At 46.1% G+C, this 16,390-nt stretch overlaps 1 protein-coding gene across 1 annotated transcript in view; it reads left to right on the top strand.

The window, feature by feature from the left end:
* The first annotated feature begins 1,537 nt into the window (after positions 1 to 1,537).
* Positions 1,538 to 16,390, top strand: part of HAUS1 (HAUS augmin like complex subunit 1) — a 274,094-nt gene continuing 259,241 nt past the window's right edge. The window contains exons 1-2 of the mRNA XM_086962903.1: positions 1,538 to 1,725; positions 15,142 to 15,316. Of these exons, the coding sequence (XP_086819029.1) occupies positions 1,696 to 1,725; positions 15,142 to 15,316 (205 nt within the window). The 5' untranslated portion in view covers positions 1,538 to 1,695. The remainder of the gene's footprint in view (positions 1,726 to 15,141; positions 15,317 to 16,390) is intronic.

Genomic DNA, 16,390 nt, shown 5'->3' on the forward strand with positions numbered 1-16,390 from the left:
TTCCATTTGGATTCCAGTTGCCCTCATTCGCTCTCCAGCACCGCATGACCGAACCCCACCGGTTCAACCTTGGGCACCCCGACTGGCCGTGCTTCCCAGGCCAAAGGTACTTCTGTGTGTCTAGGTGAGGTAATGCAGCAGTTTTTGTTGCAACCTCTGGGGGCCATGGCTCGTAGGTGGTGTAGCAATGGATGGCAGTAGAGCCAGGGACAGACGAACTTGCCTTTGTGCCAGTGGTCCTGGGAGGGGCTAACAGACAGGCAGGAATCTAGCGGGAATCGGTAGCGTGAAAAATGGCAGGGGCAGGCGGGCCGACCCAAAACCTACAATGAGCAATAAGAAAACAAACAAAATGGCACAGAATAAAGTCAAAATACAATAGGAATCAGGCAAACACAATATACAAGGGCAGACACCAAATGTCAATAACTGCAATCAGTGGAGATTGAACCTAGGAGAGACTCAAGGAGTCATCGCCTAGTTCACGGCGCAATCGCAGCTCAGGCCAGGCCGGGGGTGGGGGAAGCACACAAGACTAGTGTCAAGGGATAACTCCTTGGAAGCCGCACAGAGGCCCGCATAAGTAGTCCTGGGATATATGAGCTAGCAGGGAGGGTGGGAAACCAGTGGGAATCTGGAGCAGGAAAAATGGCACGAGCTGGCGGAGAGCCAACACAAAACCAACAAGGAAACACAAGCACAAAATTAACAACATTGCTCAGAATAAAGTAAAAATAGAACAGGAAGCAGGCAAACACAAAATACAAGGGCAGATACCAAATGTTAACAATAACAATCTGCGTGATCAAACCTTGGAGGGCCTTGGGGGCTAGGGCCAAGAAGCCGTCACTTAGCTGCCAGTGCGCCCAGGAGAGCTAGTTCAAGTTTTGGTGGATAATGTTTATTGATTGCTCAAGTTGGACTTTGCTATGAAGTTGATGAATGTAGTTTCAGTAGATACTACGTCGTTAATGACCTGGTCTTTAAAAACAATCACGACAAACATGATTTTTTATTTGAATATTTTCTGTACACTGTGTACAAATAGATACTTTTTTGGGGCGATTTTGTGAGTATGCATTACTAATATTTATCCCGTATTTTATTTTATCGCTGATTCTTGTGTTGTCTTCATTGTTCTATATTCTGTATGTAAATATATCAGGTTTTCACAGTTTCTCACCTTGCCCTTTTCTCAATCCATTAAGGATGTGGTAGTATTTAGGCAATTAGTTTTGTTCTCTACATTCAGCGGATCTACGTTTTTTGCAGTTTTTTTTGTTGTTGTAAAAATATACTTTATTTAAAATTATTTGTCAGGTTTACATTTTAAGCAGTCCCTTATATTTGGGTGCTGCACACAGTTACCTTACACCTACCCGGCTTCCCTGTTTAATTCTAGTAAGTAATGTCTGCTTCGGCGCTGCATATTTTTGCTCCCTCGATCTGGCCCCACCCCTTCTTCTGAAGTAAACCAATAGGAACCCAAGAAGAACTGAACCGCGCCCACTCACGCAATGACTCAATTTACGTCAATGACAACGTTCGCAAATGTACAGAGTGAGAGAGGCTGCTCGAGATGCGCCGTTCCGGCTAGAGGCTGCTGGTGGTCACGTGACGCCAGTGGCTAATTTCCTCTCAGTGTAAACTGTTGAAACGCGGGAAGTCTGAAGTGATCTGCAGGGTGGTACAGCGATGGCAGCTGTGGAGGACAAGACCGCCAAGGTGGGGTGAGCTATCTCTGATCCTCGTCTCTCGTGGCTACAAAGGGCTCGCTTCGTAACCCCCAGGTTTGCCCTTAATCAGCACCGCAGTTTATCCCTTAGACTCCCTTTATGTTCCCTGTTGTGCAGTGCTTTAAATGGGGAAAAAAAGTGCAGGTACTCATCAGATCGAGCTGGGGGCGTGGCAAGGCGGCGGGGCTAAAGTCGGGACTAAGCGTGGGTCTAATGAAAAACATTTGAAGGGTCACAACACTTTTTTTCTTTTGTGTGAAGTACTCCATTAGAGAGTGTGTTTTCAAGCCACTTTCCTTGTGTATGTCTTTTCTCTGCACTCAGTGTTGTTCTGTGTTGACTGACAGCTTCTCCCAGCCCCTCACTTTTGCTGTGCTCACCCATCTGCTTTTTCACATCTCCTCACCTGTGCACTCCAGGTTGCTTCCCCCCAACCCGTGTTTCTTTTGCTCCCACACAGTTAAAAAACACCGGCAAACTCAACAGGTCACAAAAGTGAGGCCTACTGACTTTGCCAATGCTTGTATTCATTGTTGCTTTTGCTGAGGGCATTAGGTCCCACTGCCCGAGATATATGTAAAATCAACAGGCTCCACAGGACAGGTCCAGGGCTTGGCCAAGAGTCGCATCTCCAACAGCCTTGATGCATGCGTCACACAGAGGAAAAAAAAACGTCTGGCAGCCCAACACCACACTTGCTAGACAGCAAAACCCGGGGGAGGATTTACATGTTTACAACCCTACCTGGTGTTTGTTTAGGATATAGAAGTACACAAATAGAGGATGAAATGCTGCCCTCTCCAGAGGGTACAGTGTGCTTCTCTTTACAAGCCTGTGCTCAACAGCGGATGTAATGTGGTAGAGGGGAGAGCCCCTCGAGAGCAGCTACATGCTCTGCCCAAAGGTGTGGTAGGATTTCCACCAGATGCCGGGGGCTTCCTTTGAGTCTTGTGAGATACCACTGGGCAAGTCCTATAGGGTGCATTTCAAAGGTACGCTGCGCATTTTCCCCAAAAAATCAGCGGTCTAGCCTTTAAGGAGCTGACGCATATAATACCGGCATGCACAAATGAGTGCAGACTATTTTTTCCTCCCCCTCCTTGCACCCCACCTTTTTCTCTCGCCCATTGGCTATGCACAGTTTCATTTCATTCTTTAAGCAAAAGTCAGAGTGGAGCTGCGGGGGCTCTCTTAAGAAGTTGTGAAACACATCAAAACCTCATTAAGAAGCAAAAAGGTCTTTCAAAGACCTGTGAAGTACTCGGGGAGGATGTGTGTCTGCCCGGCAACCTGTCTCATCCGGGCTGCCACACACGACTATGTGTGACTGAGTACCGGTACTCTATTTGGTGACGGAGAAGTGCCGGTACTCTTGGGGGGGTGGGGGGGGGGGGGAAGAAGTGCCGGTACTCAGTACCGGTGAGTACTGGCCCATTTAAAGCACTGCTGTTGTGGAAACAAAGGTCCCAATTCACAAAGGTAAACATAGACTTGTATCTAAGTTTATTACCTTGTGGTATTCACAAAGGTAAGTTACTACTAGTAACTTTACTAGTAGTAAACTTCCTAGTACTAAAGCTATTAGCAGGGTTGGATTGGGATTAGAAATCGTCCCGGGCACGCTAAAAAAAAAAGTGGTCCACATTTGCATATTGTCTTTGCAAAACACTGTTTCGGTAAAGTTTTCTTTAAAAAAAAAAAGGTGGGTGGTAAAAAAATGCACGGATTAGCTTACACTGGTAAAACACACCTGAATACAAGTGAGGCCACTTTTGCTCCGGCCACCCACCCCCGCTCAATATGCATATTTTAATAGACCGGCTACAGAGAAAGGGAATAACACCTCTGCTCTTTGATAAAAGGGAGGTAATTGAGGCCCATCTGCCTCAAGCAAGGCCACTCAAGCACCCACTGGGCCGCTGGCGGCATCCAAAAATGCAGAAACCGCCAAATCTCCCCCCAGACTGCTCAAAAAAGCAGCCCACAGCTGGAACTGCACACTGGCCCCTCGGGCATTGCCCGAGTGCCGGCGTTACCAATCCGACGCTGGCTATTAGTAGTAAAGTTATTACTAGTAAAATTATTAGCAATTGTTCGAGATAATTGATCTTTACGCACCGAGCATTGTCAAAGACGCTCGTTTATCGTTAACTTGGGCCATGTTTTACAAGATGTTCTGCGGAATGTTAACGCTTGTTCCAATTTATTTTTATTCAACTTTCAGAGGCACCCCCTCTGATCGCTTTATGTAATGCCTTCAGATTACAACTACCTGGAAGGTTCACCCCCTTCCTTTTTCAGCCACCATTGTGGCTCGTAACACGATTTTGGTTAATGTTGCACTCGTGAAAACCTTCAATGTAACAACCACCCTCGTTGGGTATTTTAAATCATTGTTTAGCAACTGAACAGAACTGGTTTGTTTATTTGCAGCGGTGCCTACCTGTTCTCCCAGGATACATATTGCATCCGTATGTAATAAACATTTTCAGCGTTGTGCAGTTACATACAATAGTTTGATTTATTCCTTTTTCTTTGGCATCCTTTGCACTCACACCAAAACACTAGCGTGTCACAGTGTATTCGTTTGTGTGTCACAGCATTCTGAGCAGGTTCGCACGGGGAGCCCCGTTCACTGTTGTGCACCGTCGGGCCCCTCACAAGGTCTGTGAGCTTCAGATGTGCAACACTAAAGAGTGCGCTAATTCCCCCATTCTTTTGTGCTATGAATTGCCATGTGCCTGTCATTCCAGGGTATTTTTAGCAGACACGCCTTCCTTGAGGTGCCTGCGCCCCTGCCTGCTCGCACTGCTTTGTGGTGGGCTTTCCCACGTGCACCTAAACACCCAATGCTAGTGAAAGGGAAACAGGCCGCCTCTTACAGCTGCTCGGGGTTGTCATCATGGGACCCTGTTTATGTATCGCTGTAATTTGGAAACTACGAGAAATTGATTGATGGAATCCATGGGATGTGTTTTGAAATATGATATTGTTCAGCAAGCTTGCCATGTTGTTCTTTTTACAACGCTGAGAGGCTAAATTCTCACATAAGGTGCTATATCAGCATGCAGTACATACCAGTCCCGCTGGCCGGATGTCTGACGGTTTGCTGTTACATTGTGTGGTGTCAGCTTGGTGGGATTGTGATGTGGTAGTCGATGGTGGGGGTGCTCAGTGAAGAGAGGGGTCCGGAGTGTGTAACATCACACCACTACAGAGCTCACGGGCTGTAACTGCTGATTGTTTGTGCTTTAAAATCACGGTTCTTGTGCCCAGGCCCTTAAATAACCCATGAGGTTGGTGCTTTGATCCCACATTAAGCACTAGAAAGTGGCAATGACGGAGGAACTATAGTTTACACCCAGCAACAAGTGCAGGGGTTTTACGTAACAATGTTGCGACACCTGTTTCTACAGCAGGCATAGGGAAAGGAAAGGGCAGTGGATATATTAGAGTAGATGTGCTGGTTCCTTCACGAAAAGACAGCTATGTCATTGTTTTGGGAGAGTGGCCTAGCACCGTATGCTGCAATGTTAGCAAAAACGTGACCCTCCCTGTGCCAGCTTGCAATAAAAAACATGTTGCGGTAAATATCATGAAATCAGGGTAGGGGCGCTCAAGGGGCTCCCCCCTCAGCCTCTCAGATCGCTGGGGCTGCGGGAGTGCACAAATTATTAGCATGAACTTCTAGCTGTTGCCTAACACGCTGCGCGAGATCTAAAAAAAAAAGCTTGTGTAGCACTGCCTACTGTGGATTTATGGTTTCGTGGTGTGTTAATAGCAGGTATCACCAGGTCTGTGTGAATCCTGTACAGTGCAGGGGAGAGGTTGGGCTTCCCTTCTCTGTGACACTTTTAAGGTCCATAATAAATGGACGAGGCACAGCAAGACTCCAAAATGCATGCAGTATCGCAAAGGAGAACTTGCAAACTGTTTCTCTCAGCACAGATACTGCATATCATATGGACACTGCCAGTGGGGTTGGTAAAGTCGCACATTTTGACTATAGATCACGCAAAATTACTAATGCATGCAGTATCGCAAAGGAGAACGTGCCGAACTGCCGCTCTCTGCACAGATATTGCATATCATATGGACACTGCTAATGAGGTGGGTAAAATGTCACATTTTGTCTAGAGATCATGCCAAATTACTGAATGTCTGCCTCTGACCTTTCAAAGTTTATGTTAAAGACCAGTAGTGAACACAACAAAAATAACAAGCCGGGTGAAAGTGGCGCAGAACAAAACACAGCTTCTTTCATTTCCTTGCTTCCCCGTTAAATGGATCCCCAAAAAAAAAAAAAGCCAGCGAGTGGTGCTCGCCATGCCACAGCGAGCCGTGCTTTCAATTATCGCACCCTTGTCTGGGCACGATAATTGAAACCACCTGATGGCTTATTGGTGTCCATTACACGCACTAATCCCGTAATAGACCCCAATAGGCCATGGGCGGAGCAATGCGCCCGCCTGTGGCCTATTGCGTGCAGTCTTTCATTAAAAGACTCACACAAAGGCCAATAGCTGCCCACAAAAGGAAAAGCACGAGCGTGTGCGATTCCTAGGGCAGCTTCCAAACCCTGTTTTTTACCTACTAAAGGGCTCGCGCTGCGTGCACTGCTGTGCAGTGCAATGCAGGGTGCAAGCCCTAAAAACGTTTTACTTAAACATGTGCAACTTTAAATGCCATTTCTCAGAGGCATAATTCATTAAATCCTGTTTTATGCATGACATTTAAAAAAAGATAATATTGGAAAATCAATGTAAAACTATCATGGGTACCGTGGAAGTGAATCCTGGCCTGATTCATGACTAGGCAGGTCAAGGCAATTACCTTCATCTGCTGAAGATGCTGCGAAAAATCTTCAAGTGGCTACCAAAAAACACAAGGAAAACTGTTACACAAGCCCTCATAACAAGAAGACTGGACTACCGCAACACACACTACACTGGTATCAACAAAAAAAGGAAAAAAAAAATGGAAAAAAAGAAAGAGAAAAAAAAAAGGAATCAACAAACCCAGCCTCCTTAGACACACCACTCTACATCTGAAGGAACTCCACTAGCTCCCAATACACTAACGCACTCACTTCATATTCCTCACACACATAAACAAGGCTCTATGCTCAACTCAACACATGCATCTACCTCCACCAACCCTCCAAGCATCTCCGATCAGCCAAGCTCTCCCTTGTGCATATCCCCCACATACACAGGAACAGAGCGGGAGCTCACACCTTCTCACACATAGTCCCCAAAGCTTGGAACAATCTTCCTTACCACATCCGGTCCTCTGCTTGAATACTTCTTGAATACTGTAAGAAGCTGAAGACCTGTTTTTTGATTAACTCCAGGCAAGCAATGCCCCCGCCTTACCCTGCAAGCATTTGGATACCCTCAGGGGTGAGTAACACGCTATAAAAAAAAAACTACATACCGTAGCATACTCCAAGAAAGTACACCCACTGTTTTAAGTCCTTGCATTGGTGCAGGTTTGTAACATTCACAGAAGTTTAAAGAGATAGATCTTTAAACTGAACTCCTAGGAAACTTTTGTGAATTGAATTTTCACATGAGCAGATAAACACACCTATAGTTTCCCATCCGAAAATCTGCTGATTAATTGCAAATGTACTTTTCCTACCCCACCATCTTCCCACCCTGTTTAGAGTAAATGTCCAACCTTTTTCAGTATAGGAAGAGATTGAAGAGGAGTTGGTGAGATGGCAAGTACGCTTAAACATGCTAATTTGTGGGCGGGCACAGACTCGTAGGACATTCCAAGCTTGAAACTCCTGCTAATCAACTACTTCCAGCTTGTCTATATAGATTTGCAGAAAAGTGGCAAATTAGAACCGAAACCTTGATGTAATAGGATCACTCACATATAGAAATATGATATTATGAAAATGCTTCACTAATTTCTCACGTCATTGGTTGGCTCAAAAAGGGACTTTTATTTATTGATCAATACATTTCTGGTGCCTCCCATCCCCTGGACGAGAAAATATTTTATTAAATTCCACACCCCTGCTACTTTTATTTTTTAATCATCCTTTGTGTTTAAACAATGTATTCGTGTTGCAGTAATTCAGTCAATAGTAACTTTTAGTTGTACCATTTAAGAATCATATTTTGTCTGTGGTGTGCATTAAAGGTAAAACAATCTCTGCCGGCCTGTTAGTAAACACCCATACTGTTCTATTCATTGATTGGGAAGTTGTTTTTAAATGTAAATTGTTTTTGGAAACATATGACCGCCATCTTCAGGTGGAATGTTTTCTTTTATTGTTTTCAGTATGCATGCAAAATAAAAAATTGCACCAGCATGTCAAGGTCAGTCCTATTGTCTTTGTCAAATGGTTATTTTACAGTGAGCTAAAAAACTTGGCAACTCTGTCGTTCCCAGTCTTAAGGTGGGGAGTTACCCCTTTATATCTACAATACCACCAGCACTTTAAATCTGTCACATCAAATGCACTTTTAGCTTGATATGGATGGCACTGGCTACGCCTAAGCTTGAGCACTTTGCTGAAAAATCGCAAAAGGCCATTTCTAGCTCAACATTGCTGCCTATATATTCTGTTAAAAAAAGTTGATGGTTACGGTGGCAGTTAATTATGATGGTGTTATTTTACGTTGAGTCTGATACCACAGTTTTGCTGTTTTCATAATGCTGTAAATAATTGACCATAATCCAAATGAATGGTACTTTTGGTCATCTGCCTCAGAAGGATGAACAGCGTTGGCCATACCGTGATCCGTACCTATGATCTGGACTAATAGCCCTTCTTGCTCCAATTCCTGCGTGTAGAATTATTTGGACTGCAACCTGGACAATAGGACAACTGTCCAAGGCTACCAACCCTGTAGCACTTACTTAGCTTCCTATGTTCCAGAGTCAATCATGAAGTTGCTTCAAGATGCAGTTGTGTTCATGCCTCAATGTATGAATATATAATAGAATTATATGCTATCCTCTTCAAGAGAGAATTCTCCTGTAAATGGGAAGACTTAGACTTTCCAAACTGTGAAGCAGGCTTGTTTAAATTAACTCTCTCTCCTAAGTTTACCCTAACTGGCACCCTGATTTACCGCCCGCCTGGCTCAGCTAGTTGCTGGGCTGCTTCATTTCCTGAACTTATCGCCCCTTTTTTAGCACAATCTACCAACTTCACTATTGTTGGGGATCTAAATATCCATTTTAATTCTGTCTCCTGTGCCATTGCTAAACGCCTTATACAGGATCTTGAAGCTTTAGACTTACATCTCCTTAATTCCGACCCTACTCATAAGGCCGGTAATCTTCTAGATCCCATCATCTCCAACTTGACTGGCATCTCTTATCAATCCTCTACCCGGTTCTTTGGTCAGATCATTTTATTGTTAATTTCTCGATTAAAACGTGCGAAGCTGTTTCCTTCAGGCCAGACCCTCCTCACAAAGCTAGCAGGAACTGGAAACGTCTAGATCTAAATAAATTAAATTCTCTCCTTGCCAACTCTAAACCTTCGGTCTCCAACATAACCATCAAAGAGCTACCTGCTGTTAGATTATGGCTAACTACTGCTTTGGACTCCTGCCTCCCTACCCCAAAAAACAAATCTCAAGTTCATCACCCCCCGGCACCCTGGTTTAATGATTCCCTCCGCCTTGAAAAATCCAACTGCAAAAAATTGGAACGGATTTGGCGTTCAAACTATAACCCTGAGCATAAAGCAAAATACAGGTCCGCTCTTAAAACCTACCATGCGGCATGTGACACCGCTAGAGCTAATTTTGCCAACAGCACCATACTTACAGCTCAAAATAGACCCAAGGCCCTTTTTAAAATAGTCAAGGAGCTCTCAGGTGCTTCTTCGGTCCCTAAGGATCCCTGTCTAGACACGGCCCAGTGTAACTCCCTAGCCAACTTCTTTCTTGAAAAAATTGACAAAATCTATGCCACCTTTAATTCTACTCCAGCCGCCTCAACTCATGTTGCTCAAGATCCTTGCAACTCTTCCCCGGTTACTACTCCCTGCTCCTTGCCTACCACCACTCCACTTCACGCTTGGGATCCTATCTCCCTCGCGCTTCTAAAAAAGTATCTCCAGGACATTAAATCTGGCTCCCCCCTCGACCCTCTACCCCCTCAAGTTCTGAGTTCCCTTGACCCAGCCCTACTCCACATTATTTTGGATGTCCTGAACGCTTCCCTAACAGAAGCGATTGTCCCAAATGAATGGAAGCACGCAATGGTGGTACCACTATTAAAAAAGGCCAACGCAGACCCCAATAACCCTTCCAATTTCCGCCCTATTTCTTTGCTCTCTTGCTTTTCCAAGATTCTGGAGAAACATGTTAATTCTTTGCTTAACTCCTTTGTTGAATCCACCAATTTTCTTCATGGTTCTCAGTCCGGGTTCAGGGCTGGCTTCTCCACGGAAACAACTCTCCTTGGCGTGTCAGAAACCATCAGACGCCAAGTGGATAATGGTGAGACGGTGGCACTCATCCTGCTTGACTTGAGTGCCGCTTTTGACACCGTCTCCCATTCCATCTTATTGTCCACCCTGGAGGCAATCGGTGTCGGTGGTACCGCCCTGGCCTGGATTGCTAATTTTCTTTCTGATCGCACCTTTCAAGTCTTTTCTTCCACATCTGTTTCATCTATTCTCCCTTCCTCTCACGGTGTTCCCCAAGGGTCTATCCTTAGCCCCCTTTTCTTTAACCTGTATGTGAGGCCTCTTGCTTTCCTGGCGGAACAGGCGGGCCTCATAATTTATTCCTACGCTGATGACACTCAAGTCATCTACTCTCTTTCCACCAATAAAAACCTCCCCTCTTCCTCTCTCCAAGTTGGACTGAAACATATTTCGGAATGGATGCTGAAGCACAAACTAAAACTAAACGGGGACAAAACAGAGCTGCTCCTGTTTGGCCCAGACACCTCTCTCTGGGGCCCACACCATTGGCCTCCAGATTCCATCTGGGTCTGCCCGCAATCTTGGTGTGATCTTCGACAACCAACTTACTTTCAAACAACACGCTGTGAAAGTCTCAGCCACCTGTACCACCATCATCAGGTGGCTGAGAAAGATCACCTGGATGCTGCCTGCGGACACCTTGAGGACTGTAGTCCAGGCTCTTGTCATCTCACGCCTGGACTATGGAAACATCTTGTTCCTAGGTGCCGCTAAAGAGGTAATCAAGAAGTACCAGGTGGTACAGAATATGGCTGTCCGCCTGATCTGTCACCTTCCTGCCAGATCCTCGGTCGCTCACCATATGCGGAATCTGCACTGGCTGCGGATTGAAAGCAGAGTCAACTTTAAAGCACTCTGCTACATGCACAAAATCATGACTGGTAGAGCCCCTCGATATCTCTCTGCTCTGGTGCAGCAATATATCTCCCCCCCGCACACTCAGGTCCTCGACGCAGAATAAATTTAAGATTCCGCGCACCAACAGAGCCAAGATGGGAGGACGTTCGTTTTCCCTGCTGGCCCCATCCTTATGGAATTCTCTTCCTCAATCCCTGCGCACTGAATTGTGCTTTCTGAAATTCCGTAAGGGAATAAAAACTTGGCTCTTTAACAACTAATATTATGATCTTATACTCCTCCCTCCCTCTCACCGTTCAGTTTGCCCTAGCGCCGGGAAACCTCCGGGTAGCTGCGCGCTCAATAAATGTATTTATAAATAAATAAATAAATAAATTAAAACAGTCCACTTCATGCCATGCAGTGGAGTGAGGCAAGGATGGTAACTAGTATGTTCCTAGTATCTTTTTTTCTTTATATAAGATTTTATTTGAGAAAAGCAGAGTCAATAAATCAGTTCCTTCTCCTTCTCCTTCTCCTCCCTTGATACTGCTATACTGTAGAAAGTATAGACACAGGTAAGGAAAAATCGATAATAGACACAAGAGTGGACCCACTACGCCGACCCGAAAGAGGAAGAAACAAAGAAAAGATACGAAAGAGAAAAAAGGCCATAGAAACAATAAAGACAAAACAAAAAAATCCCAACACCCACCCTGCACCCCTGCAGATGACTACGGCCTACCCCCCTAGCAGCGTGCCTGTCGCCCCAAATAACTGAAACCCGAAATATAGGAAGAACGAAGAGCTATAAAAGAAGAACTCAACCCCTACACTAAAAGTAGAAATGGAGGAGGGCATTGTCGTACACATTCCCGGTCTCCCCCCACCGCCTTAACAAAGAATCCCCCACAAAGCTGACGCAATCGAGCAGAACACATTAGAAGATTACACCGGATGAAACTATAAACCCCGCCCGGTCCCCGTTAACCTAATAAAGCAAATCCCGTTACCGATGAAACCACAATAATAAACCCAAAACAACAGTCTCAGCCTTGACCCCATCGATCAAACTTGCTGACTTCCTCTGGTAAGTAGAGCCCCATCCACAAATTGTCAAAATATACATGGAAGTTGCCGAAATATAGTCTGCTAGATGGAGAAAGGACGGCAAACCCCAAAGTACATGGCCGGTTCCAACTATGCCCCTCCCCGACTCCAAGGCCAGACACTGTCTCCTCCGCCATCTTGATGAACCAGCTGGGAAGGGGATGCAACACAATCCAACGCAGTTCACAGTCTCGACCAAAAGTTTCCAGAGTGGGAACAGTAGTTAAATGGTCCACTGGTAGCGAGGCCAAGGATTCCGACCATATAGTCGATACACAGATCGCAGCATGTTCAATCCGTTCCACTTCTGTAGGGGCAGGCACGGCTCCATGCACCGAGGCACCGGGTCTGAATGCACCGCTGGGGTGTCTATCGGGAGTAGAGCTGGCTGCAGAGTCCCTAGTGACGAATCAGGGTCTGGTCCCGATCGCTTAATTCCATCTGCTGCCGACATCAGTTTACAGACCTGGGCCTCCATAGTCACCTGTAGTGCCTCGAGGGCTACCAGCACTAACCGCAATGACGGGCCGCACTCAGCCCGCTCCGCCGGGTCTCGCATGGCATCAGGCATAGTGATCCCCCCTGAGAGCCGCTCTCCCCGGGGGAAGATTAGGCGGAGCAGGGATGAACCGTGAGGGACAAATCGTCAAGATGCGTTCGTGCGCGCCAAGGTCCCAACCCAAAGGCGCCGGCGATGCGAACGCTAGGCCTCCTGTTCAGGGACCCCCGCCACACCGCCTCGGGCGTCACTCGTCTCCTCACCTTTGATACAAGACCAGGCAACAGATCGGCAGCAAAGCAGTCCAAAAGATGTCGAAAGTTCCATGGACCGGACCCTGCCGCCCTCACCAGTCCTTTGTTGTTCAACTAGGGTCCGGCTGGACCAGCACTCGAGACCCCGGCTTCCAGACTGGGTTAGGCCTCGAGTCAAACCTCGACATTACTCCACTCCACAATGTCAGAAAAGTCTTGGGATTGCTCCATTGGACTGCAGATTAGTTCATAGACACGGATATGGCGCGGAATATCAGGATATATGACAGGATCTTCCAGCGAAAGACGGAGGTCGGCGGAGCCGGGAGACTAAGCGGCCATCTTGTTTGCTGTCGTAGCTCCTCCTCGAATGTCCCCATTTGCTATCCCATTTTGTGGGGCAACCCCTAATTTTGTACACCATTTTTTCTGCAAGCATACTACGGTCCATTTCAGCAACCCAACCCACCACTAGCGGCCTTTCAGGGGAGCCCCACTTCATCGCAATTGAGCGTTTAGCTAATAGGAAGGCCAGTGCTGTCCACTACAGTTCCAGTTCGTTCAGGTCTGTGGCCCCCCATATATTCAGGACACTTTCTTTTGACGACAGCTGAATCGACTTGCCTAAGGAAGCCCTTATTTTACATATGACTCCCTCCCAAAATTGTTGTACCCTCGGGCAGTCCCATAGGACGTGATAGAAGGTGCCCGGCTGGCCACACCATCTAAGACATAAAGTGTCAGGGCGCCTGCCGATTTTAGCTAGTGTGAGAGCAGATATATAGGCACGATGTAGAACTTTCAGTTGGATTAGTCGGAATCTAAGGTTAATGGCCGACTCTCTAGGGGACATTAAGGCTGCCCGCCATATTCCTCCTCATCTAGAAGCCCCAGGTCTTCTTCCCATTTATCTTGCAGAGGTCGGAAAGTGTCGGGGAGGTTGTTACAGAGCTTGCAATAGGTGAGGGAGATAGCCTTTTCGGGGAGAGGTTCCAACAGTAGTCTGTCCTCTAGGGGGGAAGTCTCAGGTATGGAAGCAAGGTCTGGGATGGCCGCGAGAAGGGCATGTTTGATTTGAAGATATATCTAAAGTATTCCGTTGGTTCCAGGGAGTGTTTTGTTTGTAGGTCTGCAAATGTCCGTAACCTGCCCCTGTGTACTAAGTCGCCCACTGTTGAAAGCCCAATCGTGTCCCATTTATCGAAGCCCTGAAGAAAACAGAGGGAGCCCAGTTGCTGCGTCGACCACAAGGGAGTCGCTTTAGTTAATTTGTGGGACCAGCCCAGACACTTATTGGCCCTATGCCATATTGCCCTAGTATCCTTGAAAGAAAGGAAATGCACACTACTATGGATTTTAGAGAATCGCTGCTTAAATTGATGGTGGGATTAAGCTGCGGATCGAGGGACCTACCTCCCTGTGAGTTTGGAGCAGCGTGAGGATCCAAAATGGTCACACGTAGTGTGGTGATGTCAAATGTGACAGCATCAGGAATGTCACGGTCAAGCTGCTGAGGCTGGCTGAGACGCAAGGGTCAATGTGACATCCGCTGAAGGCTTGGAATCCAAGTTAATAGATGTGCAGACGGAGTCCACAGCACTGCTTAGAGGGACCATGTGGCATATATGAAAGGGTGCTAAGCAGGTAGCACATGCCCGTACCTGTCTGGATGGTGCTTCCAGCAGTGTTCAAATTAAAACGGCAGAGATGCGCACATCCCTTACAGTGTACTCTAGTCAGATGGTGTGAACATGGATTCAAAGTCACCAAAAAAGGGAGACGTTGGTGGTTGCTGCATGTCATTCCCAGTGTTAATTGCCCCACAGAAACAGCCGCAGAAGTCAGAGTAGTTTGTGTACTCTGTTCAGTAAGAAATTAGGAGGCAACGGATCACATACCATCAGAAGGTTAGCTCTCCCACTAATTGCCATCATAGGAAGCATTGGGATAGAGCAACAGTGTAGCATACCTCCAAAGGAGTCCATGACAGGCAAGATGACATGGGGCATAAGGTCAGATGGAAGGCCGTTGTAATAGGTAACCACAACATTGTCCTGTTGAGTTTGCTTCTTAAATCTCTTTATACACTTCTGTCCAATTGCCTCAGCCTTTTATTGTTTGTCACAAGAGAACCATGGATTATTGCTTTTGATATTGATCCCCCCCCCTTGTTCATCGTGCGTTCTTATTGTGACCTTTTCTTCCTGCTAAAAAAGGTTTTATTGACTTCTTCTACAGATTATCACATGGCTTCAAAAGAAACTTGGCGACAAACCCATCACCCCCTACGAGGTGAACACGCGGACCACAGAAATCTTGTCCCATTTGGCAGAATGTAATGAAATTAGAGATCATGACGTTGCTTTAGTAATCGATGACTTAAGGTTGAAGACGAAGGAAACTGCTGCTGCAGGTAAAAACAGAATACCATGTAATGTCATAACAACTGAATTGCTTGCTTCACAACATGGGTATCCTGGTTTTCTCATTATAGGCATGAAATAGAGCATTCCTAAACAAATCTTTACGAATCTACATTACCTTTCATTGAACTATTTCAAGCAGGCAATTTTTTCAAAGGATGGTACTTGTTTTAATATGGATTTCCTTTCATTTGAAGTTACACTAGTGTGACTTCAAGCACAAAACAGCAGCATGACCTCTCTGGGTGACCAGTCCACCCAGGCATAGACCGTTTTAGTTGTCTTGTGGATGCCATCAGGGATTTATGTTTTTTTTTTTTTTTTTTAAGTATTTTTATTGCGAAACCATAGAAGGCACAGGTTCTCATAGCCACTCAGGCCAATCAAGGACAAGATTATCTACATGCAATGTTCAGGGTAAAACACAGCCATATGGGCCCACATCCCAGAGGCTGGGCGGCGTAGATTCAGAGCATGTCTCAAGTAAACATAGCCGTACATTAACAATATATATACATCATTGTATCCGCTGATTTTTATATATATATATATATATATTCTCCCATGTCCTTCATGTAATCCCACTCCTATCCCTCTGGACAGCTACACTTTTCAATAAAACACCGTTTTAACATAGAACAAGGAACAAACCCCCTGTGCGTGGCATCAGTGATAAAGTACGTGAAGAAGTCAGGCTATCCATGCGAGGCCCGAGAAGGTGCAGACATTACACCTAGAAGAAGACCTTCGGGAATCAAAGAAAATCACAACTATATATAACAGGGAACATTAGCGTGCGTCTAGCAGAGCACTTCCCCGGACCAGGGCCCTCCAACCCATCTCCCTCCCCGTCACTCTCGGAACTAGACCCCCCAGGGGTGAACAACTCGGTACTGGTGGCATCTGAATCATCATCCGTCAGTCCCTCTATACACATCAACCTCCAGGCAAGCAGGTCATCTTGAAGTTCCCATCACGGCGAGTGCGCTGCATATGCGTCTCCTCAGCCAGGGACCATTCTCTAGCATCTCTCAGCCAGAGGGATATCTCTGGAGCCCTCTGCC

This window comes from Lissotriton vulgaris, chromosome 3_1 (assembly GCF_964263255.1).
Source record: "Lissotriton vulgaris chromosome 3_1, aLisVul1.2, whole genome shotgun sequence".
NCBI classification, from domain to species: Eukaryota; Metazoa; Chordata; class Amphibia; order Caudata; family Salamandridae; genus Lissotriton; species Lissotriton vulgaris.